At 38.5% G+C, this 26673-nt stretch overlaps 5 protein-coding genes across 11 annotated transcripts; 1 reads left to right on the top strand and 4 right to left on the bottom strand.

Moving 5' to 3' along the window:
* Positions 1 to 5: 5 nt before the first annotated feature.
* On the bottom strand, positions 6 to 3583 carry LOC103329777 (Pseudouridine synthase family protein). The gene is made up of 9 exons (XM_008232288.2): positions 2522 to 3583; positions 2285 to 2340; positions 2121 to 2203; positions 1946 to 2024; positions 1478 to 1588; positions 1043 to 1152; positions 766 to 849; positions 541 to 578; positions 6 to 356 (listed from the first exon to the last, which is right to left on the bottom strand). The coding sequence occupies exons 1-9, from the start codon at positions 3498 to 3500 to the stop codon at positions 286 to 288; spliced, it is 1611 nt and encodes a 536-aa protein (XP_008230510.2). The 5' UTR covers positions 3501 to 3583; the 3' UTR covers positions 6 to 285.
* A 62-nt stretch (positions 3584 to 3645) lies between these two features.
* On the top strand, positions 3646 to 5006 carry LOC103329779 (cryptic loci regulator). Its single transcript, XM_008232291.3, has 2 exons — positions 3646 to 4199; positions 4706 to 5006. The coding sequence occupies exons 1-2, from the start codon at positions 3759 to 3761 to the stop codon at positions 4862 to 4864; spliced, it is 600 nt and encodes a 199-aa protein (XP_008230513.1). The 5' UTR covers positions 3646 to 3758; the 3' UTR covers positions 4865 to 5006.
* A 608-nt stretch (positions 5007 to 5614) lies between these two features.
* Positions 5615 to 7805, bottom strand: LOC103329780 (glucuronokinase 1). Its single transcript, XM_008232292.2, has 6 exons — positions 7363 to 7805; positions 7123 to 7272; positions 6840 to 7028; positions 6620 to 6736; positions 6365 to 6525; positions 5615 to 6006 (listed from the first exon to the last, which is right to left on the bottom strand). Exons 1-6 carry the CDS (start codon positions 7585 to 7587, stop codon positions 5763 to 5765), a joined length of 1086 nt encoding a protein of 361 aa, XP_008230514.1. The 5' UTR covers positions 7588 to 7805; the 3' UTR covers positions 5615 to 5762.
* Positions 7806 to 8335: 530 nt separating this feature from the next.
* Positions 8336 to 15777, bottom strand: LOC103329782 (golgin candidate 6). Its single transcript, XM_008232293.3, has 20 exons — positions 14861 to 15777; positions 14700 to 14760; positions 14563 to 14618; positions 14320 to 14447; positions 14160 to 14212; positions 13707 to 13853; positions 13502 to 13575; positions 13340 to 13409; positions 13064 to 13117; positions 12695 to 12790; positions 12195 to 12245; positions 12010 to 12096; positions 11787 to 11900; positions 11636 to 11707; positions 11155 to 11337; positions 10891 to 10994; positions 10657 to 10705; positions 10509 to 10574; positions 9498 to 10259; positions 8336 to 9068 (listed from the first exon to the last, which is right to left on the bottom strand). The coding sequence occupies exons 2-20, from the start codon at positions 14721 to 14723 to the stop codon at positions 8517 to 8519; spliced, it is 2742 nt and encodes a 913-aa protein (XP_008230515.2). The 5' UTR covers positions 14724 to 14760; positions 14861 to 15777; the 3' UTR covers positions 8336 to 8516.
* Positions 15778 to 16782: 1005 nt separating this feature from the next.
* LOC103344022 (golgin candidate 6-like) lies at positions 16783 to 26054 on the bottom strand. Of its 7 annotated transcripts, none has more exons than XM_089049739.1 (17): positions 25144 to 26054; positions 24983 to 25043; positions 24846 to 24901; positions 24603 to 24730; positions 24443 to 24495; positions 23990 to 24136; positions 23785 to 23858; positions 23623 to 23692; positions 23347 to 23400; positions 22978 to 23073; positions 22478 to 22528; positions 22293 to 22379; positions 22070 to 22183; positions 21919 to 21990; positions 21483 to 21614; positions 21169 to 21272; positions 16783 to 17384 (listed from the first exon to the last, which is right to left on the bottom strand). In XM_089049739.1, the coding sequence occupies exons 2-17, from the start codon at positions 25004 to 25006 to the stop codon at positions 17360 to 17362; spliced, it is 1287 nt and encodes a 428-aa protein (XP_088905865.1). In that variant the 5' UTR covers positions 25007 to 25043; positions 25144 to 26054; the 3' UTR covers positions 16783 to 17359. The 7 variants fall into 7 exon arrangements, 6 of the variants coding, with proteins under 6 accessions (XP_088905865.1, XP_088905864.1, XP_008245873.2 ...); XM_089049738.1 differs by having other exon boundaries at positions 16783 to 17393; XM_089049737.1 differs by lacking the exon at positions 16783 to 17384 and adding an exon at positions 20599 to 20998.
* Between the last annotated feature and the right edge of the window lie 619 nt (positions 26055 to 26673).

Genomic DNA, 26673 nt, shown 5'->3' on the forward strand with positions numbered 1-26673 from the left:
ACACGTACAGTTAACGGAATTCATTAGTGAGTTTTGCCTCAAAGAATCGTTCGATCATGAACTCAAGTTCTCACAATTCAATTTCTTAAATGATTAATGCTACACTTTAAATTAACACACAAAAATATGTTACATTTTAAATTAAAATAAAAGGTAAAAGAAAAAGAATCTCAATTTTTATGGCTATAATAAGCTTGAAAAAGAATTGGCCGATCCTCTTGTAGTCTTGTGTACTTCGCCAAAGCTTCAAAACTCGTGAGACAAAGAATCAGATTGCAATCATAGTTAGAAATAAGTTTTGGTGATTGCCTCTTCCAGCTCTTTGAAGTCCCATGCATTGTCTGCAGAAAATTCCCCTGCCAAGTAGATAGGTAACTACCAGTTAACAATATATTAATTTCAACAACTTAATCTTCAATGTATGCTTTGGATGGTATAAGTTTCAATATCCATCAATGAAACTAGTCAGCACGTCAAAAAAATAAAGGTCAAATTATTGCAATAAATCAGCACTTCAAAGTCAAGAATTAAGGCTCTTACCAATTGAATCTCTTCGAAGAGCAGTTAAATGGGCACAGCTGCAAATGAAGAGTTTAAAATACGTCAACCCATAATCCAGATTATGAAAAAGAAGCTCAAACAAATTTCATTTGACAGATAAAAGTTCTATCTTCTCTTCATTTGTAAAATAGTTCAAGTATAGGATGACAATTATTTAAAGGGGGAGATTTCACAGTCAAGAATGAGTCACTTAAAACTGAATACCTTCCGAGAGCCTTCCCCAAATCTGCACATAGCGACCGAATGTATGTCCCTTTGGAGCAAGTAACCCGGAAAATCAAATTTTGTCTGCAGAAATACAATAAATCATAAATATATACAGGCTCAAGAACATAAGAGCTCAGAACTTCTAAAGTATCATAAATAGATGAATTCTACCTGGACACACTAGATACAATTTAGCAACAAAGCGTGGTGTTAGAGTGACAAAGTTTGTTAATTAAATAGGCAACAATAAACAAATACCAACAAAAGTAGGTACCTGTCATCTAAGCTGCGCTCAATATCAAACTGGAAAATTGATATACGTCTAGGTGAGAGCTCAATGCTTTCTCCTCTTCTTGCTTTCTCATACATCTTTTCACCTCCAACCTGTTGCATGTTAGTGAAACTTGAGTATGATTAAACCTGTTAGAATCCACAGAATATATTCATGCGATTCAGAAAAGGAAAACACGAAGTTTCCTGAGAGTTGCTATGTCATAGGCAAAAAGTTCAAAACAAAATATAAGAGTTTGATGCCAATAATTTAGCTGAAGCCGGTGCTACACTTTTCACCAAGGTTGCTGCTTATATCACATTTTACATTGAAACACACATTATTTGGACTTAATATATGAAATCGCCAGGACTCGACTATGTCTCTGCCAACAACTATCTTAGAGTCATCACTATATGTAGAACACAAAATGCTTACTTTGATGGCAGAAAACATTGGAGGTACTTGCCAGATCTCCCCAGAAAAGGATGCAGCAACTTTCTTTATGTCTTCATCTTTGATATGCTCCCAGGGCTCACGCTGAATGATCTGCATAAGAGAGTGGTGTGGGAGAAAAATTTAGACCATGTATAAGCTTGCACTGAAATACTAAACAAAAGGGGCAATAACAGTAGTTCTTAGAGACTAGTCAAATAAGTTCATCCACACCAGACAATATTTACAACTGCTATGATGCATTATAATTGACGTTTCAGTAATAAAATTGAATAAAGAATTACATAGGACTAAAACGGCTTTCCCAATCTATAGGTCAGAATGTGGATAACTATGTACTCTGGTTTTAGTTATCATGATTTCAGAATAGAGAACATATATACAAGCAACCGCAAGCATATAATTTTAGTCCAAAATGAGATTGACGTTGGTCATAAAACATAAACACACCGGTGAATCAGCATCCCAAGTTGAAGTAGCCTCCCCCAATCGGAAAACACCACTGTAACCCTTGATCATACCTTGGTATCTGCAGTAATATATATTAAAACCCTTTCTATTCATATATATAATGTGGCCTATTAGCAATTGAACTAGATGAATTGCAAGGCATCCAAATACCTACCCGTCTACCACCTTAGTGGCTTTTCCAACACATACAATTAATAAACCAGTTGCCATAGGATCAAGAGTTCCAGCATGCCCTACCTGTAATCCACCAGAATATAAGTTATATGAGCATTTATTTATATGGCAAGGTATAACGCAACATCTGAAACTGAAAGGCACCTTTTTCACTTTGACTAGGCGACGTAGCTTTCCACAAACTGTAAAAGAAGTCCATCCTGTATTGCAAATTGCAATATAATTCCTTTACTCAACAAAAGTCAAACTTTAACAATGTTGCCATTTTTTCTCGAAGTTGCAACAAAATATTGAAAACAAGCATATGGAGATATGAAGAAGAGTACAGGAACAGAATTTAATGGAAAACAGACACAAGCAATGTAGAGAGTAGAGACTCACCTTTGGGTTTGTTCACCAGAACCACAGTCCCATAGGGACCATCCCATTTGGGAGGAAGCTCAGTAGTCCTTGTCAAAAGATATGGCTCCCCATTACCAACCTCAGCATCTTTATTGGGGACTTTCTTCAAACACTTAAAGAAGTCTTCCACCTTCTTCTCTGTAACATCTTTACTCACATTGCTCACCAAATCCCTCTCGCCCTTTACTTTTCTCTCTTCATCTTCCTCAAAGAACACCAACCCCTTACTATTATAACTCTCCACTTCCTCACCATCCCCATCCTTCTTTTTCTTTCGCTTCACCTTCCCCTTCACATTATTACTATCACCATTGGCATTAGGACTGGATTGACCTGGTTCAAGAAACGCCTTGTCGAGACACTGATCAGGAAAGTACTTCTTCTCCAGCTGGTACACCATCTTGTAATGCTTGTCCTTCTCCCATGGATAATTAAACGTGTCGTAAAAATAGAGCTCCTCCTCTCTCTTGTGCAACGTGTTGAACTCAACCACCTCCGGCTTCAACTCCACCAAACTCTCCTCCTCCTCCCTCCGCCTTTCGTCTTCTTCCGAATCGGTTCCGTACATCCTCTTCCTCCTCTTGTTGTAGTACTTCCTCTTCGACTTGTCCATCTCCGTCGAAGCCAGCTTCTCATCAAGCCAGTTCTCGAAACCCAACTCTGAGACGGAGGCGGATTTTTCCGGTAAGTCTGATTCGGAATCTGGGGAGTTATCTGAGTCGGGTTTGCTGAGTCGGGCGGGTCGGCGGCGAGTGTGGTCGAGCGAGGACTGAGTTGGGCGGTTGACGATCAGGTCGTACTGAAGTGGGTACGGAGTGGAGGTGGTTGAAAACGACATCGTTGAGGACGGCCATGGTCGAGAGCGTAAGGCTCTGAGGATTGGGTGTGGTTGCAGTAAGCGAGAGTGTGTGAGTGTTGGACGAAGGAAGAGAAGGGATAGAGAGACTTGTTTAGCCATTGGAACGCAGCAGGAGGACAGAGGAGCTGGAGAGGGATTGGGTGTCGTTTGTCATATCAACCGAGAAAAAGAAAACGGAGTGTCGTTTTCATTGAGAAAGTGAAAACGACGCCGTTCTCGCGGCATGTGGCATGTCATAACACATCATCATACTGTAGTGTCCACCTGAAGGCAACTGGAGCGAATTTTGTCACTTTAAAATTTTGATCAGTCTCAAATTTTCAGTTTTTCCCGCTCGTGGCTGCGTTGTGAGCAATAATGGTGGAGTCAACACCTTCAGGAGCAGCAGCTTGGGAAGACGACGAAGACTGGGAGCTCGTGAATGAAGACGGCTTCGTTTTCAAGCGCAGGAAGAAGCGCCGGGTCGACCCATCTGCTGACTCGTCGCTCCGGGCTCCACCGTCTGCGTCTGCTGCGGATCTACAGGAGGATGCCGAGAAACTCCGGAGAGAGCGGAAGAAGAAGTCGCTTTTGAAGCTCAAAACTCAGTACCAGGTGGAGATCGACCAGTGGGAACTTTTGTCGAGCACATTGCGCGCAGTGGAAGAGAGGACATGCCATCTTCAAGAACAACAACAGCAACATCGATTGAACGAGCAAGAACGAGAGCAAACGGCGTCGTTGCCTGGTTCTGGTCCTTCTGAGCTTCAAGGGTCGGAGTCCGTTTGTGGGTCAGTGGTGGATGAGCTTCTCTTGCAGGTAAAAGGGCATTTCTTTCTTTTGGTTTTACAATTGTTTGGCTGGTGGGGAATTATGAAAATTGAAAGATTTTGGGTCTAAAGGTTTTGCAAGGCCAGAAATTTATGCTCCACGACACCAAGTCGGGGCTCAGTTGAGCTGATTTTGGCATTCTTACACTTACCCTGTGGAAAATTGAGAACAAAGATTTCTGTGATTTCCCAATAATCAAACATCATTTTAGGGTTCTGCTATTATTTTCTTTGAATTCCTTGATTTCGCCCTGGAATATTTTGCTTCCGCTGAATATAAAATTACAGTGATGCTTGCTTTTAGTATCATCGGTGCTTGTCTTATGAACGTTGCCTCAAGCCTTATTGCCCTTAAAATTGAGTTGCCAATGGAGAGTGAGGCAGAGAAGAAAGCTTTTTGTTTTTTGGGTTAAGGGTGTGTGGTATGGCGAAATCCTTCCACGGTTCCACAGGCACAATATAATTGCAATCCTTAATCCTTCTTCCTCCATGCAGGCAGAAGCCCAGGAAGCTATCATTGGTGATGTTTCGAATCTGTGTGACATAGCGGAAGCAATGTGTAGTGAACAAGAGGAACAGATAACCCAATCTCTACTCGATCTTCCAATCTGGGGTTCACCGCGGGAGCTCATGAATTCACTATGTGACCCGTGAATGAATTGGTTCCAAGTAGCTTGTTGGTGGCTGTGGTTGTTTACTAAGATCTTGAACGAAAAATTTGAACCGTGTTGCACTTCCACTGGCAGCTGCAGCTGTAGCCTGTATTCATAAAATGCTCAGGAGGTAGGGAGTAGGAGATATTTTCTTTTCTGGTAATGTGAGTTAGCATGAGTGAGTTATGTAGCCAAACTAACCACAAGATATGATGAGGCCTAGAAATTGGAAAGTGTTTTCTCATCACGTAACCTCAGCTCAGCACAGAAAAAGGGAGAGAGAGAGAGAGAGTGCACTGTTTCTTGGTTCTGATCGAGCTTAGCTTTTTGCTGATTGCTGTGTGTATTATTCTTAGGTTTTTTCTTCTTTTTTTTGGGTGGGGTCTCAAGATCTCTATAGCTCTAGCTCTAGTGGTGGTATGTTGTATATGTTCTATTGATCATAAAATTTATTCTAATTCATGCTTTCTTATAGAGATTACTTTGAGTTTTAGTTTGGACCAATGTACTTTTGATTGAAATGTTGCCGTCAATAGAAATACAAAGACGTGTTGAAGGTCGTCTTTTCATTCAGTTGTGCTCTGATCTCAACATTCTCTACACAATGGAAATAAAATTGATCTTCAACTCCTCTTGGTCTCTGTTAAGGCTGTCATAACTTCGTTCCCTTTTATTAATAAATGGAGCATCTACCAAAATTGACAGTTCTACCTTTGAAATTTGGAAGTACAGGCATTCAAGCTGACAGCAATTGAATCAAATTAACGTCGTTCCCTTTTATTAATGGAGCATCTACCAAAAATTGACAGTTCTACTTAAACAATATAAAGCAATGAGAGACGGGGAGAGAAGGGAGGGAGGGTGTCAAGAACAAAAGTGAAAAGACCCCAAGCATTCGCCTATTTTGAGAGAGTTTGGAGATCAACCTCATTTAGAAGAGAGGGAACGACTTGTATCGGTTCAAGTTTAAAACCAGCCTTTTGGCAAGCATCCTTTAAGAGCTTCACTTGTGAAGGACCATCTGGGCAAAATACGACTACAGCCCCACCGCTACCCGTGAATTTGGATGCTGCACCCACCCTTCGGGCCACCTCCACCATTTCTATGTTTAAAGCGCCAAGAGCATCATCTCCAAACATGCTTCTGCACAACATCCATGTACCAGTATTGAGCAGCCATAAGACACATAAAACGCTAGACACTCCAGCCCAGCTGAGTGTTGTGTGAGGCATGTATCTTTTTTGGTTTTTATTTATCCAGTTTTCTGGTCTGTCAAGGGGATTAGAAAGTGAATAAGATGTGGGATACAAATGTACAGTTTATGCAATCAACCTTGTGTGGCAATAGTCTGAACAACATCATGTTGTGCAAACACCTTCCTTTTCAAATTAAATTTTTATTTACTCTAATGCAGTCCAAATAAACAGATATGAGAGCTTCAGGGATCAGAGTCGGGCAATCACATAATCAAATTATGAGTCAAATTGCAGATATCTCAAACCTTCTAAAGTCAAAATTACGGTTCATGAGCGCTGCTAGTTTAGTGTAGTCCTTTTCAAGTAATGCCGTCCTTCCTTCTAGTGCAATATTTGCAACTTCCGTCATGGATGATATTATAAACTCGTCGCCATTAAGCCATCTTTGACGAACCGTACTATGTACCTGCCCTTACAAATAAATAAATGTGTTAATTGTTGTACAAATTGCACAGCAGGTGGGGAACAATAAGAGAGCACTAACAACATGGAAGGCTAACCTTCCCGGAATCACTTGGATTCTCGGCATAGACAAGGTGAAGAGGTGGGAGGAGACTAACATCCATGGGTGTGTAAATGCCGTGCCCCAAAGTATCCATGTGCTCCTTGTCAAATTCCTAGGAAGTTAAAAAGTTACTACAAGTAGAAGCAATGTAATTTAGGGAATGGTTGAAATGTGAAAAGGAGAGGCGAGGTAGGGAATGGTTGAAATTTGAGTACCATGTAAACAAGGCCACCATACACCTGGGCAACACGATCTTGAAGACCGGCAACAATTCCAAGTTGCTTCTCGGCACTAAGGACGAGGCCGGGGCGGACCTCGACTTTGATCAAATGCCTAACCTTGTAAAAATCAAGAAGGCAGCTCAGGGCTGCACAGACAATAGCACTAGACCCTGAAAGTCCTGTCTGAAAGTGAAAGAGAAACATCATTACTTGCTTAAAAGCCCCTACTTTACTGAATCACTAAAATTAAGCGTAATGGAAAATAAACTGATAATACCTGTCGAGGGATATTAGTATCATATGAGAGAGTGAAATTTCGAGCCTCTAACTGAATCTCGTTTTCTTTGCAATAATCAAGGAAGACTTTGCAAATTGCCATCAGCAATCGGACGCCTCCATAATAACCCTCACTATCTAATCGATTCACCTGTTGATTTTGATTTTTATAATTCATTTCATTCGCACAAACTGAAGATTTTAATTTTTGTGTAATTGCAATTCAAGTGTAGGGAGGTACCAGGTGGTCTAGGGATTTGAAAACGACGAGGTCGTGGATGGGGTGGGGTTGGATGACGAGATCATCGGACGGCTGCAAATACACGGTGGCCCAGAAGTTGCCAAGGCTGAAGGAGATCGTCCGGCCGAAATACACGTCACTCGGGTTCCCAAGCAGGCCCACCCTGGCGTAGGCCCTGTGCTCGATCAACGACGCAGTTTCGCTCTTGGCCTGGTGGTCACCCATTTTCGATTTGAAAGTTCAGCTGACAACCACTGGATCTTCGAACTCAAACTCCTGCTTTGTCGGGTGAGCTGTGAGCACTTGTTGTATTGCTGGCTGTCAATGTGCAGTCGTTTGTCTGACGTTGTGAATCAGGCGAGACTTCCTTTGCCGCGTCGCTGCGTTCGGAGGGGGCGTTTGTTGGGCCTTTACCACTTCACTTCTTCTACTTTATCTAAGCCACGTCACTACTGACTGATTTTCTATTTTATTCTTATTGCTTCTAGTTTTCTCTTCATTAATAGCCATTAATTTTAATTAATCTAACCAAATTTAATCACTTTTACCATTTTTGCCCGGTAAATAGACTTCTCTCTGTCAAAAGTACAGTTGTTTTTCTTTCGACTTAGGTATCTTTTTAGGTTGGCTAGACGTATTTTCACTATGACTATTTTGTTTTGTTTTTTTTTTTAAGGAAAAGAAATATGAACCAGCGCATGAGACTTGGAACCCAAGTGAGAAAAGAAATGTAAGGAAAAGAAATATGAACTTTCGCAAGGGCCTTGTAGCCAAGTGTTAAGAGCATTTACCATCCATTCGAGCTCCTAAATTCGATTCTCCCTTCCAATGAAATGTGAAGGTTTTTTATCAGTCCAAAAACTAGCAAAAAACAATACAGACCTGAAGGATACTGGAAGGAGAATAAATTGAAACTTTGAATAATTACCAATCAAACGAGTATAAATTAAATTTGAGGAGGAAAAAAAAACAGTTTGATCCAGAATCTTCGAGTATTAATGATAATAAATATCAACTGTACAAATTCCACCAGAAATGTACAAAGGCAGAGCCAAGCATAAACCCCGTCCACCACCATCCATTCCATACCAGGAAGATGAATGATGAGATCACGCCATGAAATAAAAATAAAATGTAAGACGTCAGCATCATCATCAGTCTTCCTCCTCTTCACCATCAGCAGGCAGGCCCATATCATCTCCAATATCTTCAAGCAGCTTGTCCACGTCCTCCCCTAACTCCAACAACCTTGCACTCAGTTTTTCCACCTTGGTCTGTTCTTGTCCAAGGCACACAAGAAGATCATTCAGTTCTGCCTCACTCTCCTTCTGAGCTTCTTCCCTTGCCTCTGCTCTAATTCCCTCTACATCTGGAACGGACAAAGACCCTCCTACGCCCTGCTGGCCTCTCACCTCCTTCTCCAGATGAAAATTCGCCTGTTCAAGACTGTTGTAAGCATCCGACAGGCTCTTCAGATCAGATTCCATCTTACCAGCTAAGCTTCTATACATGGATGCCTCTGATTCAATCTTGGCTTTCTCTGCCTTGACTAACTCCAACCGCTTAGATGCTTCTTGAAGATCTCGTCTCAATGTCTCTACCTGGACTCTGTCTGATCCCACACCCTGCTCAGGCCGGGCATAACTGCTGCCCCCACCAGTCGTTGCCACGTCCTCAGCCAAAGTTGCATTGCGACCAAGGAGGTCCTGAAAGACAAGAAAGAATATCAAACCAACCATATTTTTTAATACAATTATATTCAAGCATTCATACCACGGCATGCTTATTCCAGAGACAACTAGGGTACTCTTTTACATCACAAAGGGCACTTCTATCAAACTCAGGATTGAATGGTGTTGCATACGTGATTGAAAATTGCATTTCTGGAAAATAGATGGAGGCCAACCCACACCATTAAACACCCATGGAGGCTCCAATCCACATCTTTGCAGAGATCCGCCCATAAGTAGCCCTAGCCTACTTATGGCCGGATCCAAACACTTCTCTACTGATTGCCTCTTAAGTCCTAACTATTGTTGTACGTTGTGACATACTCTTCAGAAAACAGATTTCATGGTACCAAAAATGCCACAAAGAAAACGGGAAGCCAAGAGCTTGTGTACACAAAACAATACCTGTATCTCAGAGCATTGCTTCTCCACAAATGCTTTCAGCCGCTTTATATACTCCCTATCACTTTCCCCACTCTTCTGTTCCAATTCTGCTGGCACCACTGCCACCTTGCTCTTTGGATGACTGTAAACCTCAACGATTTTCTCTCTGATGTTCACCTCCAAGCTCCTAACAAGGTTTACAAATGGAGCATCAAAGATTGAGGAGAGAACTGGATGATCCTCATTCTTCTGATCCAATAAATTGTTCTCATCAACATCTTCAATCTCTACCATACTAGCAGAAGCAGATCTGGTTAGTTGTTTACGGGGCTGAGTAGACCTTGCAGAGGTGAAAAGGAAGCTTTTCTGCATCTCATCAAACTTCAGAAAGTATGACGTGAGCCCAACCTTCTGGCTTATAGAATCAACTATAGTAAAAGCATCCTTCCCACTTTCAACTGATTTGTTGTAGATTACACACTCCCCAAGAAGAACAGCCGCCAATCCCTTTATGTACACTGTAGTAGACGAATTGGAGACCAACTCAAGAAGATATGTGATGTGGGGACGTGAATCTAGGAAGCAATTCACAGCACTAGGGAAATCAGATAGCCAAGTGACCAGCAATTTCAAGATAATTGGTTCAACATATGAGTTTCCACTTGATTTTCCATCTTTGTTTTTCATGGAAGAGGCAAGGGCTAAGTATTTTACCACACGGTGCATTAGAGGCTCAGGAGCCCCTAAAGATGGTGTAGGTGCCTCGAGTTCAATACGCAAAACCTGCAAATTGTTTCATAAGATTAGAACATTGTAAGACTGATCTAATAATTGAGCATAACATTCCAAAAGCAAGCAAGCCCAATAAATTTTTTAACTTGACGACGATTTTAATTCTTTTTCTTTTTGATGAGTGATAATACAATAAAGCGAGCATCAAAGGTAATGCAAGTGCATGGTTGGCATAAAATCGGTAAATCAAATAATTGCTACATCAGAAGACAGATCTCAGAAGACGATATAACTGCATACCCTTTCCTTGCACTGGATATTGTCCTTCATTACATGAGAAAGAACACTAGCAGCCCTGCAGCATGTCTGCACCTCAATATATTAGCTAATGGAACAGATATATTCTAGTCTTTTCCAAAACTCAGATACTACTGAAGTATTACATTACCTCAAGATCACCGTCATTCTCACTCAAGGTAAGACCTTGTAATAGCATGCTGCAAGATAATCAAATTATTATAAAATTAGTTAGCACAAGTAGCTTTTCCAACAAAGAAAGATGAAAAGAATAAGATGATCAAGCTTTAGCTGATGCAACAAAGGTTTGATAATTCAATCAAGCCTGAAATAAACAGAGAATTTAGAAGCATGCAGTGAAAAAAAGCACATACAATATACAAACCTTCCAAAGGACATGTGCACATCTTCCTCAACAGGAGCATGAGCCATGGAATGAGGTTGAGGAATCAAAGTTGACGCTAACATAGTTTGGCCATCAGCATTTTTCTGATAAAAACCAGGTGGAAGAAAATTTATAACATAAAATTAGAAGTAAAAAGTATGCGATCATGAAGCTGTAATTTTCGTATGCCAGTAATAAATTAAATATGCCCACGAAGCACAGCAAAGTAATCAATGGTATAAGAAGCATATACACATTATCAACCTCACAAAAGCTCTTAAAAACATAATCTGCAGCAACAAATTCTTGCATACTGGATGTCCGCAAGATGATTCGAAGAATTGAGTTCAAAGCAGGTTCCTGTGGCCCCTCTCCAAGAAATTTGCTTGCAAGGGCATCAAGATTCTTGGGATGCCCAGCAATCAGATTACCAATACATCGTAGTGCCTGACAAAGTGAACAAACCCTAACAATTACATCAATCTCTACAAGGAACTATATAAACATCATTACCAAAAAGTTCCTAAGCCAAATATGTGTCTTCCTTTTGAAAATCAGTATTAATTTTATCACCTAGCATGCCACATAAGTTTCAGGGAAACAGATACGGAGAGTTCATGTAATTAGTCCATAATGACAGGCTCAAAGGTAAAGTACTTTTATGTCCAGCTGACATTGATTGGTCGTATATAATATAGTGAGAGAGAGAGAGAGAGAGGATGAAGAAGGAGAAGAACTATCTTACTGCACAACGGACAGCAACAGGTGCCCACTGGCTTTCCACACCCAGCATTAGAAGATGGTCCAAGACTTTCTTCTACATCCAGCAAATTAAAAAATCAGAAAGACTACATATCACAGAATTTTTAATTCAGTGAGAGAGTATTATAGACTACCTGAACGAGGGTTGTCCTATTTGTCAGCATATTTGCATCTTTTCCATGATCAGCCTCCGAACCTCCCATTATTAGCAAATTAAGAGTTTCCAACGCACTGAGTAGATTAATTGTCTACTGGCATGGAGTTTAATTCAAAGTCAACAACAAATTACCAGTAAGAGTTGTGCCATAATAAATAAAACAGTCTGCAATACAAAGTTATGAAAATCGAGTATCTAACCTTTTGTTGAGTGAAGCTGTAAGTACTCCCTCGTAGCTTCAAAATTGACATGAAGGGGTCAAATCCTATCGTCTCCCTCAGTAGTACCTGAATGACACATGTTTTTAATTAGAAGCAAAAATAAACAAAATGCACAAATGACAACAATGATTACAAGAATAAGAGCTACAGCAAAAACTAAATACCTGATTAGATCCATTCTTCCGAATAAGATTGTTCAGCAATTCAATACAGTCCTGCAGAAGTGTATTACATTAGAACCATTTCCAAAATCAATTGATTTCTCAATTTCTTTTAGAGATTAGCGGGTATTAGAAATGGGAACTTGATTTATGAAATACACACATTTTATTTTGTAACACAGTGTGCCAACAGCCATCCCTCTATAAGCAAGGCATTAGAACATGACAAGTAAGTGTTTTACAAGTTTAGTATATAACAAACAAACATTTGCATCCCTTGCAGTGAAATAGTGGAAAATTTTTATTTTACCTATAAAATTTGGTGAAAATATCAGTATAGTTATAAAATCTAAACCTACCAAAGAAAGAAAGGATTTTTTATTCATGTCAATTTCACAAAACTAATCCATAGAAGGAAGCTTGACAAGTGGTTTATCAGCAACGATACTTAAACAAGTCACACAGGGAATTAAATATGAAAAGAATAAGTCAAAGAGAATTACCTGCACAACAACACCACCATCGGAACCACCTTCTTCTTTGATGATGCTGAAAATCTTTTCAAAAGCACCTTCGAAGACCACAATTTTTTGAATTTCCTGAAATCATAATAATCTATCAGTTAATAAAAAGGTAAAAACACACTTTTCAGTTCTGATGGTTTAGCAATTGATAGCTTTTATGTATTAGTGTTCTGTTGTACTTTGGAATGGACATCTTGCCCACTTGATTGTAATTTTATTGTTTACACTAACAAAATATTGAGTCCCTTTTCAAAAAAAAGGAAAGAAACGCACTTTTCAGTCACAAGTTCAAAAAATTTAACTAAATAAAAAGAAGAGACAAAGGATCATGTGGGAGAAAAATCTCACCTCAGCTTCACGGGTCAAGTAAGTAAGAAGTAATAAGGCCTCGTTTCGTATAACCTAGAAGGAAAACACAATAGTTCAGTATGACTGAACAACAGGAAAAGATTGATACCACAATCATATTTCAATAATTCATAGGTTCCAAAAGATTTCAAAAAAATCCTCAAATAGAGAGGTGACCAATAAACATGAATTTTAGCTTAAAAGTTAAATTGTAGCGAAACATGTTGATAATAGAGTTAAATGCAAAATGATAAATTATCATTCAGTGAATTGTACCTCACGATCCATAAGCATATCCATTAAGCGAGTTATACCACGAGGTATGGTCAGAATGGCTTCCTGTAACCTGAAGAGGAACTCAGAAAAATTTATTTCCAAAACCACTAAAAGAATCCAAAAAAATTAGACTAAAGGGAAATAGTAGTTCTAAACTGATACCTATTTGGAGAATTTGTGAGAAGAGCTGTCAAAAGTTGAAGAGTGTAATATCGTACATAGAAATCCTCCTCTGACTGCAAAAACAACAAAAATAAATATAAACATTGTCAAACTATGTGCAAGAACCAAGAAATATAGCAAAAATCAAGCAACTTTAAATAGAATGATGAAAAGAATTTTGCAAATATAATTAGAGAACTCTAACCAACAAACTCAGAAGAAGTGAAATGTTGTCTGCTTCTCTGGAGAGCAAATCAGCATTCATTAGAGCTGGTTGAATTTCATTCTTTGGGCCTTTTGCATGGTCAATAGGAGTCAAGGCACTTACAAGAGTTTCTAGGGCACCTCGAACCTGCACATGCGGAAAACATAAATGAGACTTTATGCATGAATATAAATTGAAATTAAGAATTACGTTTGGAGGAAAATTCATAAGAATCACTGGGACAGGTAAAAGGACATAACAATCACATTCGCATTCCAGAAACCTAAAAAGATACAGTAAAAGTGAAATATCTCTATCAGAAAATAAAAACAGTTTCATCAGTGGCACCCAAACAGTTTCAATAAAACACCAGAACGGATTCTACAACATGATAACTCGGGGAAAACAATGCGATTAAGGGGAAATGTGAAAAGAAGAAGAAAATTTAGCAACCATTTCAACATCATCGCGTTCTTCCTTTAATATGCCCATCATAACAGGAAAGCCTGCAAAAAAGAAAAAAATAAATGAATGAAAAATGTCATAGATGACAAACATAAAATGAAAAACTAAACCACTGTTGCAATTTGCAAACAAGAAGAGGAGCAATCACCCATTGCTCCAAATGCTAGCTGTGCATTAGAGCTTTCTGCCACAACAGATTGAAGCTCGAACATAGCAGTCCTCCTGTCCTCTGACAGTTTACCATTGCTAATACAATCGAGCAAGCGTTCAACATAGCTACATATTGAAACAATGACAGAGTAGATTGGTCACATACCATTCAACAATTATAACTAAGCAACAGCGGGAGTAGTGTGTATGGAATTTGGTGAATAGAGAAGGAGTGAAGTACCTATCTTCATTTGAAGAACCAGATTTCTCGTTGCCAAAAACGAGCCCTACAACCCCCTGCACGTGAAGCCATAAGAGACCAAACGAGTTTGTAAGGACAAAAGAAAGACAGAGAGAGAGAGGAAGAAGTTAGGTCACCTTGTAACCAGAGACCAAATCCATTGCCGATTTCTCAGGTCACACTGAGACTCGAGAAATCCTGCAACCAAACACCAAGAAAATTCAGCCAATTTTAGCGCGAATTAATCAGAGAAGCCCTAAATTGGAAGCAAAAATTGTTGAAACACAAAATGACTTGCCTGCTTGAGAAACTGAGACCGGGAAGAAAATCAATTAAGCTGACGAATCGATGAGAGGGATACGAAGTGATCGATCTAATCTAAGAGATTCACTATTGCTTTCGCGGATCTTTTTTCTTTTTTTTCTTCTTTTTTTTGTTTTGGTAAATTCTAAGTCCTGACCAAAACGCAGAACATGGCACAGCTACGCTAACACTCTTTTTCTTCTCACTGACCCGAGACCCATCAATGTCAAATATGCAAAGGTACAAATGGCAACTTACGTCCTCGACGGAAGCATTTCGGGTTATTGTGCCTTCGAGCCCACTTACAGCTTATTTTGGTTTGCACAGAAAACCCAACCCAAAACCCAAAAATAAACACAAACCACTAAAAAAAGAACACAGAGCCTTTGTCGCAGAAATTCTAGCAACCTTAAGTTGGCCCGAGATTAAATTTGGGCTGTCCAGCAGAGTAGGTTAAGTGGTACAGAATATCTCTCAATTTCTCTCGATTTTGTAGGGCTGTTCACGGTTCGATAACCGTGTCTTGGAGGAGTTGCCGACCACCGAACCGGAGGTCATCGGCGCACCTATTTTGGAGACCGCCGCCGCGCCGAGGAGATGCAAGACCGACTACAATCGGCACGCCGAGAAGTCGGTGCGGTTTGGTTTGGTTCGGCGAGCATCGATGGCAGAGGATTGAACTGAGATTAAGGACCACTTCCTGGTTGAGGGTATGGGGAGGAAGAAGAAGAAAAGAAGAAGAAGATGGAGAGAAGAGGGAAAGAAGAAGAAGAAAATGCAGCTATTTATCCAAAAAAAAATCAAGAAGAAGATGCAGCGGCGGGAGGAATAGGAAAGAAAAAAAGATGGAGAGAAACAGAAGAAAGAAGGGATGTCGGCTGGGGTGGGAGAAAAGAAAAAGAAAAGGAGAGTGTGGGGCAGGGAAAACCCTAACTTTAAAAAAAAATGTTTAGATTGTAATAAATAATACAATTATACACACATTACACAAGAAGGCACATCAGTCCAGTGGTATTTGGGCTTTATATATTAACTGTGAGCAGAGATCAATTCCCCATCATGGCATTTGTCTAAATTTTTAGGCAATTTAATGAAACCGGTCCGGTTCGGCCGGTTCGGTCGGGTTTTCGGTAATAATGTGCACCCCTACGTTTTTGTTAGTCTAACAAGCATTTGCCTTTTTTGGGGTGCACTGGTGAGAAGAGTTCATTATAAGGCCAAACAATGACTTGGCCGGGGATTTTTAAAAAGAAAATCAAAATTTTATGAATTTTAAATTAAAAAATTAAAAAAATTCGTAGAGATTATTTATGATAGATATGTGAATCTCATGGATGTTTTATATATATATATATATATTACATCAGCAAACTAATGAGTTTTTGACAAAACCTAACGGTATGGACTATTTGTAATTGCACATACTAACCTTGAGAACCACAAGTGACATAAAAAATATTAATGATGCAACTGATAGTTTTAAGCTTAGGGACGTTTTGTTATATTAAACCTATAAAAAATAAAGAATTAATTACGTGTAAACTCACTGACCCAAGACCCATCAATGTCAAATCTGGCAAGTTACAAGTGGCAACTTACGTCCTCGGCCGAAGCATTTCGGGTTATTGTGCCTTTGAGCCCACTTCCAGCTTATTTAGTTTGCACAGAATACCCAGCCCGCAAGCCTAAAAAAAAAAAAAATACCACGAAAAAAATGAACACAAAGCCTTTGTTGTAGAAACTCTAGCAAACCTAAGTAGGCCCAAGATTAAATTTGGGCTGTCCTCCAGTCCAATGTTGTGGTTTACCAGGCCCTGGTTTTGTTTGTTAGGAAAATGGCCCAACTCAAGACCCAATGCGTACGATATGGCCCAAGATTACATACATACATGTAAAACAAGCACCTTCAGGTTGGAGTTGTAGGTGAAATGTTGAAAATAATTTTGCAAATATAATTAGAGAACTCTAACCAACAACTCAGAAGAAGTGAAATGTTGTCTGCTTCTTTGGAGAGCAAATCAGCGTTCATTAGAGCTGGTTGAATTTCATTCTTTGGGCCTTTAGCATTGTCAACACACGACTCCATTCTTTTTTTTTTTTTTTATACGTGACCATACATTTGTTATCTTCTTGATCATTCAAATTTATCTAGTGATCATGAATGTGCCACATAATTTTTTCAATTCCCACCTATGACATTATGATATTGCACAAGAACTCTCCTCTTACCAATTTCTCCTCCTCTTTTGAACCCCAACACACAGGCTGCCCCCTCCCCCACAAAAATAAAAACCTCTCTTCTTCCTCCCCAAAATGGCAGTATGCTTTGAATACGGAACAGTATGATATTGCACAAGAACTCTGAAACAAGCTCACATTACTGAGGTTTGATGTATCAACCTGATTACTAACAGGTGCGCATGGTTTGTGTTGTAATATCCCCTAGATTTTCTATGAGCCGCAACCGCACTAACGGAACTTGAGATTACAGAAACTAAAAGGAGGCAGAGTCGCTGCATCTGCAAAAGCTGAAAGTTGTCATCTTAAATAATTTGATTCTCATGTAAGATGTGGTGTCAACTAGTCTATAACAGGAATGCTTCACAATTCAATTGCAGTCATGTTGGGATCATTCATAGTTAGTGTCGAATTTTGTAAATGTGGAGCAATTTCTAGGCTATCTATTACAAAAGCTTTGAACAATCAATAAAAGAAATAGCAGCCTCTAAGAATCATCTTGGAATAGACAGAACTGGATTCATTGTTTATTTTTCTCCTTTCCTGCTTATTTGGATTCATTTCCAATGATTACTCATTATGCAATTTGAGTCTTCTTACGCATTCTTTCAATGATTGCACTTCATAATTTATACAAACTAAAGCAAAAATCTCAACTTCGTTGTTTTAAATATCTTTTGTGCACCTACATGAGTGGTTATTTTTTTGGTCCCCATCTTTTTATACATACCCGAAACATTGAAAAAGTTGTAAACTTTAATCGGAAAAAAATCTCTCTACATGAAAAGATAATACATGAATCATCGGGAAAGATGAAGTCTTTGAATCTATCCCTCAAAATAAATCATACAAAGTGATCACTCATACATAAAATCATAGGGACAGATCTCAAAGATGAGATCTTTCCCTCAACATTATGAACTCTCCCTAACAGGGGCGCATGGTTTGTGTTGTAATATCTTTTTATCTCTCTCCCTAGATTTTCTATGAGCAGCACCCGCACTAATGTTACTCGAGATTACAAAAACTAAAAGGAGGCAAGAGTCACTAGCGGCATCCGCAAAAGCTGAAAGTTTTCATCTTCAATAATTTGATTCGTATGTAAGATATGGTGTCAACTAGTCTAACGGGAATGCTTCTCGATTCAATTCTAGCCATTTTGGGATCATAGTTAGTGTCGAATTTTGTAAATCCGGACCAATTTCTAGGCTATTTATTACAAAAGCTTCGTAAAATCTGTACAGATGAATCTGGATACTTATTTTCTAGGAATGGGCATGATTAAAAGCTTTTGAAAGAAACCTTTTAGATATTAGCACAGAGGAATCTGGATACTACACTTTATTTTCTCACACATAAGCTAAAGAAGGGAAGTATCAATTTGAAAAAATGTTTGGTCCAAGGAAGGTCCATAGCTACAGTATAATTGAGCTTGATAAGCAAGTTTGACAATAAACTAATGATAAAATTCACATCTGTGACAATGCATATGCACCAACTGAAATTCCATAATTTAGAATTAACACTGAACTTGTACATCATCTAATGATAACATTCACATCTGTCACAATGAAAACATTAACATCTGCTACAATGCACATACAACAATTGACAATCTCCATCAAAAATTAAAAAAAATAATTGACAATTCTAAATATCTAATGAAAACATCAACATCTGTCACAATGTGTATGCAACAATTGAAAATCCAGAATTATCACACTGAACTTTAACCACAATACAACTAATGATAACATTCACATCTGTTGCAATGCATATGCAACAATTGAAAATCCAGAATTATAACACTGAACTTTAACCAAAATACAACTAATGATAACATCCACATCTGTTGCAATGCGTATGCAACAATTGAAAATCCAGAATTATAACCCTGAACCTTATCCACAATACAACATCTAATGAAAACATCCGATTTAGGTTGTAACTTTGTTTAAATTTAGTTACAAAAGGTATACATCTGACACATGACATTAGAAATCCAGGCACTTAAACAATTATGGTTCAGCATCTATTGAGCTCAATCCCACATTAATAGGTTCTCAGTGGCCGAACAGCCTTTTATGAAGTCCCTCTATTGGGCCCAAGCCCACATCAATTTGTTCTCAATGGCCTTACAGCATATTATACCACACCCTTAAAATCATAGTCTTCTACAGAGAGAGATTGTTGTGCGAGAGTGATTGCTTTGCGAGGATGTCTGATCTGTAAGTTTTATTATTGCTTTTTAGGGTTATGTTCCTGTATATGATTTTTTTGTTGCTTTCGTTTTCAATTGATACATTACATTTAGGCGAGCTTGGATGAGGCAACGCCGCCAGAGACTTCTTTCGATGAAACAGCTGTGGATAATCTAACAGGGAAGCGCAGCGTGTTTTGGACAACATCCGATTTAGGTTGTATCTTTATTTAAATTTAGTTTTTTTTTAGGGTTTTGTTGCAGATTGTCTGTTATGGCGAAATTGCTAGACGCTACTTACTTACTTAATTGGATTGAGTCTTGGTATGGAAAACATACCAAGTGAGAACTTTTCAAATTCAGAGAAACCCTGGAATTAAAATGGGCGATCTTGAGCCAAATCCTTTCTATTTTTGATTGTTATATATAAACTTTAGTGTGTTAAAGAAGTCAATGTCTATTTAGGAGGTCAAATCCTGCAGCTGCAACTGCTGAGGAACCTCAGCCAGTTCACTTGTTTCGACCTGAGCTGCTGCGTTTGCTGTATAATCATCGATTCAATGCCAAATATGGGGTCCATGATGCTGCAACATTCTTGTCAGCCAAGTGGAGGCTTCACGCAATGCTGCCGCCCAATAAGTCTATTGGGTATGTTGGTATTGCTTTGTATTTGCAGCCGCACCCCTTTCCCGAAAATCTATAATCTCCTGCAAGCCGGGAAAGGGACACGGCTGCAAATACAAAGCAATACCAACATGCCCAATAGACTTATCGGGCGGCAGCATTGCGTGAAGCCTCTACTTGGAGGACAGGAATGTTGCAGCATCATGTACCCCATATTTGGCATTGAATCGATGATTATACAGCAAAGGCAGCAGCTCAGTCGAAACAAGTGAACTGGCTGAGGTTCCTCAGCAGTTGCAGCTGCAGGATTTGACCTCCTAAATAGACATTGACTTCTTTAACACACTAAAGTTTATATATAACAATCAAAAATAGAAAGGATTTGGCTCAAGATCGCCCATTTTAATTCCAGGGTTTCTCTGAATTTGAAAAGTTCTCACTTGGTATGTTTTCCATACCAAGACTCAATCCAATTAAGTAAGTAGCGTCTAGCAATTTCGCCATAACAGAAAACAACAATCTGCAACAAAACCCTAAAAAAAAACTAAATTTAAATAAGATACAACATAAATCGGATGTTGTCCAAAACACGCTGCGCTTCCCCGTTAGATTATCCACAGCGGTTTCATCGAAAGAAGTCTCTGGCAGCGTTGCTAATCCAAGCTCGCCTAAATGTAATGTACCAATTAAAAACGAAAGCAACAAAAAAATCATATACAGGAACAGAACCCTAAAAAGCAATAATAAAACTTACAGATCAGACATCCTCGCAAAGCAATCTCTCTCTCTCTCTCTCTCTCTCTCTCTCTCCTCGCAGCAATCACTCTCGCACAGGTGTGGTATAATAGGCTGTAAGGCCACTGAGAACAAATTGATGTGGGCTTGGGCCCAATAGAGGGACTTCATTAAAGGCTGTTCGGCCCTGAGAACCAATTAATGTGGGATTGAGCCCAATAGATGCTGAACCATAATTGTTTAAGTGCCTGGATTTCTAATGTCATGTGTCAGATGTATACCTTTTGTAACTAAATTTAAACAAAGTTACATGCTGCAAGACCTTGTAATAGCATGCTGCAAATAAAATTAGTTAGCACAAGTAGCTTTTCCAACAAAGAAAGATGAAAAGAATAAGATGATCAAGCTTTAGCTGATGCAACAAAGTTTTGATAATTCAATCAAGCCTGAAATAAACAGAGAATTTAGAAGCATGCAGTGAAAAAAAGCACATACAATACACAAACCTTCCAAAGGACATGTGCACATCTTCCTCAACAGGAGCATGAGCCATGGAATGAGGTTGAGGAATCAAAGTTGACGCTAACATAGTTTGGCCATCAGCATTTTTCTGATAAAAACCAGGTGGAAGAAAATTTATAACATAAAATTAGAAGTAAAAAGTATACGATCATGAAGCTGTAATTTTCGTATGCCAGTAATAAATTAAATATGCCCACGAAGCACAGCAAAGTAATCAATGGTATAAGAAGCATATACACATTATCAACCTCACAAAAGCTCTTAAAAACATAATCTGCAGCAACAAATTCTTGCATACTGGATGTCCGCAAGATGATTCAAGAATTGAGTTCAAAGCAGGTTCCTGCGGCCCCTCTCCAAGAAATTTGCTTGCAAGGGCATCAAGATTCTTGGGATGTCCAGCAATCAGATTACCAATACATCGTAGTGCCTGACAAAGTGAACAAACCCTAACAATTACATCAATCTCTACAAGGAACTATATAAACATCATTACCAAAAAGTTCCTAAGCCAAATATGTGTCTTCCTTTTGAAAATCAGCATTAATTTTATAACCTAGCATGCCACATAAGTTTCAGGGAAACAGATACGGAGAGTTCATGTAATTAGTCCATAATGACAGGCTCAAAGGTAAAGTACTTTTATGTCCAGCTGACATTGATTGGTCGTATATAATATAGTGAGAGAGAGAGAGAGAGAGAGAGAGGATGAAGAAGGTGAAGAACTATCTTACTACACAACGGACAGCAACAGGTGCCCACTGGCTTTCCACACCCAGCATTAGAAGATGGTCCAAGACTTTCTTCTACATCCAGCAAATTAAAAAATCAGAAAGACTACATATCACAGAATTTTTAATTTAGTGAGAGAGTATCATAGACTACCTGAACGAGGGTTGTCCTATTTGTCAGCATATTTGCATCTTTTCCATGATTAGCCTCCGAACCTCCCATTATTAGCAAATTAAGAGTTTCCAACGCACTGAGTAGATTAATTGTCTACTGGCATGGAGTTTAATTCAAAGTCAACAACAAATTACCAGTAAGAGTTGTGCCATAATAAATAAAACAGTCTGCAATACAAAGTTATGAAAATCGAGTATCTAACCTTTTGTTGAGTGAAGCTGTAAGTACTCCCTCGTAGCTTCAAAATTGACATGAAGGGGTCAAATCCTATCGTCTCCCTCAGTAGTACCTGAATGACACATGTTTTTAATTAGAAGCAAAAATAAACAAAATGCACAAATGACAACAATGATTACAAGAATAAGAGCTACAGCAAAAACTAAAAACCTGATTAGATCCATTCTTCCGAATAAGATTGTTCAGCAATTCAATACAGTCCTGCAGAAGTGTATTACATTAGAACCATTTCCAAAATCAATTGATTTCTCAAATTCTTTTAGAGATTAGCGGGTATTAGAAATGGGAACTTGATTTATGAAATACACACATTTTATTTTGTAACACAGTGTGCCAACAGCCATCCCTCTATAAGCAAGGCATTAGAACATGACAAGTAAGTGTTTCACAAGTTTAGTATATAACAAACAAACATTTGCATCCCTTGCAGTGAAATAGTGGAAAATTTTTATTTTACCTATAAAATTTGGTGAAAATATCAGTATAGTTATAAAATCTAAACCTACCAAAGAAAGAAAGGCTTTTTTATTCATGTCAATTTCACAAAACTAATCCATAGAAGGAAGCTTGACAAGTGGTTTATCAGCAACGATACTTAAACAAGTCACACAGGGAATTAAATATGAAAAGAATAAGTCAAAGAGAATTACCTGCACAACAACACCACCATCGGAACCACCTTCTTCTTTGATGATGCTGAAAATCTTTTCAAAAGCACCTTCGAAGACCACAATTTTTTGAATTTCCTGAAATCATAATAATCTATCAGTTAATAAAAAGGTAAAAACACACTTTTCAGCTCTGATGGTTTAGCAATTGATAGCTTTTATGTATTAGTGTTCTGTTGGACTTTGGAATGGACATCTTGCCCACTTGATTGTAATTTTATTGTTTACACTAACAAAATATTGAGTCTCTTTTCAAAAAAAAGGAAAGAAACGCACTTTTCAGTCACAAGTTCAAAAAATTTAACTAAATAAAAAGAAGAGACAAAGGATCATGTGGGAGAAAAATCTCACCTCAGCTTCACGGGTCAAGTAAGTAAGAAGTAATAAGGCCTCGTTTCGTATAACCTAGAAGGAAAACACAATAGTTCAGTATGACTGAACAACAGGAAAAGATTGATACCACAATCATATTTCAATAATTCATAGGTTCCAAAAGATTTCAAAAAAATCCTCAAATAGAGAGGTGACCAATAAACATGAATTTTAGCTTAAAAGTTAAATTGTAGCGAAACATGTTGATAATAGAGTTAAATGCAAAATGATAAATTATCATTCAGTGAATTGTACCTCACGATCCATAAGCATATCCATTAAGCGAGTTATACCACGAGGTATGGTCAGAATGGCTTCCTGTAACCTGAAGAGGAACTCAGAAAAATTTATTTCCAAAACCACTAAAAGAATCCAAAAAAATTAGACTAAAGGGAAATAGTAGTTCTAAACTGATACCTATTTGGAGAATTTGTGAGAAGAGCTGTCAAAAGTTGAAGAGTGTAATATCGTACATAGAAATCCTCCTCTGACTGCAAAAACAACAAAAATAAATATAAACATTGTCAAACTATGTGCAATAACCAAGAAATATAGCAAAAATCAAGCAACTTTAAATAGAATGATGAAAAGAATTTTGCAAATATAATTAGAGAACTCTAACCAACAAACTCAGAAGAAGTGAAATGTTGTCTGCTTCTCTGGAGAGCAAATCAGCATTCATTAGAGCTGGTTGAATTTCATTCTTTGGGCCTTTTGCATGGTCAATAGGAGTCAAGGCACTTACAAGAGTTTCTAGGGCACCTCGAACCTGCACATGCGGAAAACATAAATGAGACTTTATGCATGAATATAAATTGAAATTAAGAATTACGTTTGGAGGAAAATTCATAAGAATCACTGGGACAGGTAAAAGGACATAACAATCACATTCGCATTCCAGAAACCTAAAAAGATACAGTAAAAGTGAAATATCTCTATCAGAAAATAAAAACAGTTTCATCAGTGGCACCCAAACAGTTTCAATAAAACACCAGAACGGATTCTACAACATGATAACTCGGGGAAAACAATGCGATTAAGGGGAAATGTGAAAAGAAGAAGAAAATTTAGCAACCATTTCAACATCATCGCGTTCTTCCTTTAATATGCCCATCATAACAGGAAAGCCTGCAAAAAAGAAAAAAATAAATGAATGAAAAATGTCATAGATGACAAACATAAAATGAAAAACTAAACCACTGTTGCAATTTGCAAACAAGAAGAGGAGCAATCACCCATTGCTCCAAATGCTAGCTGTGCATTAGAGCTTTCTGCCACAACAGATTGAAGCTCGAACATAGCAGTCCTCCTGTCCTCTGACAGTTTACCATTGCTAATACAATCGAGCAAGCGTTCAACATAGCTACATATTGAAACAATGACAGAGTAGATTGGTCACATACCATTCAACAATTATAACTAAGCAACAGCGGGAGTAGTGTGTATGGAATTTGGTGAATAGAGAAGGAGTGAAGTACCTATCTTCATTTGAAGAACCAGATTTCTCGTTGCCAAAAACGAGCCCTACAACCCCCTGCACGTGAAGCCATAAGAGACCAAACGAGTTTGTAAGGACAAAAGAAAGACAGAGAGAGAGAGGAAGAAGTTAGGTCACCTTGTAACCAGAGACCAAATCCATTGCCGATTTCTCAGGTCACACTGAGACTCGAGAAATCCTGCAACCAAACACCAAGAAAATTCAGCCAATTTTAGCGCGAATTAATCAGAGAAGCCCTAAATTGGAAGCAAAAATTGTTGAAACACAAAATGACTTGCCTGCTTGAGAAACTGAGACCGGGAAGAAAATCAATTAAGCTGACGAATCGATGAGAGGGATACGAAGTGATCGATCTAATCTAAGAGATTCACTATTGCTTTCGCGGATCTTTTTCTTTTTTTTCTTCTTTTTTTTGTTTTGGTAAATTCTAAGTCCTGACCAAAACGCAGAACATGGCACAGCTACGCTAACACTCTTTTTCTTCTCACTGACCCGAGACCCATCAATGTCAAATATGCAAAGGTACAAATGGCAACTTACGTCCTCGACGGAAGCATTTCGGGTTATTGTGCCTTCGAGCCCACTTACAGCTTATTTTGGTTTGCACAGAAAACCCAACCCAAAACCCAAAAATAAACACAAACCACTAAAAAAAGAACACAGAGCCTTTGTCGCAGAAATTCTAGCAACCTTAGGTTGGCCCGAGATTAAATTTGGGCTGTCCAGCAGAGTAGGTTAAGTGGTACAGAATATCTCTCAATTTCTCTCGATTTTGTAGGGCTGTTCACGGTTCGATAACCGTGTCTTGGAGGAGTTGCCGACCACCGAACCGGAGGTCATCGGCGCACCTATTTTGGAGACCGCCGCCGCGCCGAGGAGATGCAAGACCGACTACAATCGGCACGCCGAGAAGTCGGTGCGGTTTGGTTTGGTTCGGCGAGCATCGATGGCAGAGGATTGAACTGAGATTAAGGACCACTTCCTGGTTGAGGGTATGGGGAGGAAGAAGAAGAAAAGAAGAAGAAGATGGAGAGAAGAGGGAAAGAAGAAGAAGAAAATGCAGCTATTTATCCAAAAAAAAATCAAGAAGAAGATGCAGCGGCGGGAGGAAGAGGAAAGAAAAAAAGATGGAGAGAAACAGAAGAAAGAAGGGATGTCGGCTGGGGTGGGAGAAAAGAAAAAGAAAAGGAGAGTGTGTGGGGCAGGGAAAACCCTAACTTTAAAAAAAAATGTTTAGATTGTAATAAATAATACAATTATACACACATTACACAAGAAGGCACATCAGTTCAGTGGTATTTGGGCTTTATATATTAACTGTGAGCAGAGATCAATTCCCCATCATGGCATTTGTCTAAATTTTTAGGCAATTTAATGAAACCGGTCCGGTTCGGTCGGGTTTTCGGTAATAATGTGCACCCCTACGTTTTTGTTAGTCTAACAAGCATTTGCCTTTTTTGGGGTGCACTGGTGAGAAGAGTCCATTATAAGGCCAAACAATGACTTAGCCGGGGATTTTTAAAAAGAAAATCAAAATTTTATGAATTTTAAATTAAAAAATTAAAAAAATTCGTAGAGATTATTTATGATAGATATGTGAATCTCATGGATGTTTTATATATATATATATATATTACATCAAGCAAACTAACATGAGTTTTTGACAAAACCTAACGGTATGGACTATTTGTAATTGCACATACTAACCTTGAGAACCACAAGTGACATAAAAAATATTAATGATGCAATCTGATAGTTTCGTAAACCTTAGGGACGTTTTGTCATATTAAACCTATAAAAAATAAAGA

This window comes from Prunus mume, linkage group LG4, assembly GCF_029339155.1.
Source record: "Prunus mume cultivar Tortuosa linkage group LG4, ASM2933915v1, whole genome shotgun sequence".
NCBI classification, from domain to species: Eukaryota; Viridiplantae; Streptophyta; class Magnoliopsida; order Rosales; family Rosaceae; genus Prunus; species Prunus mume.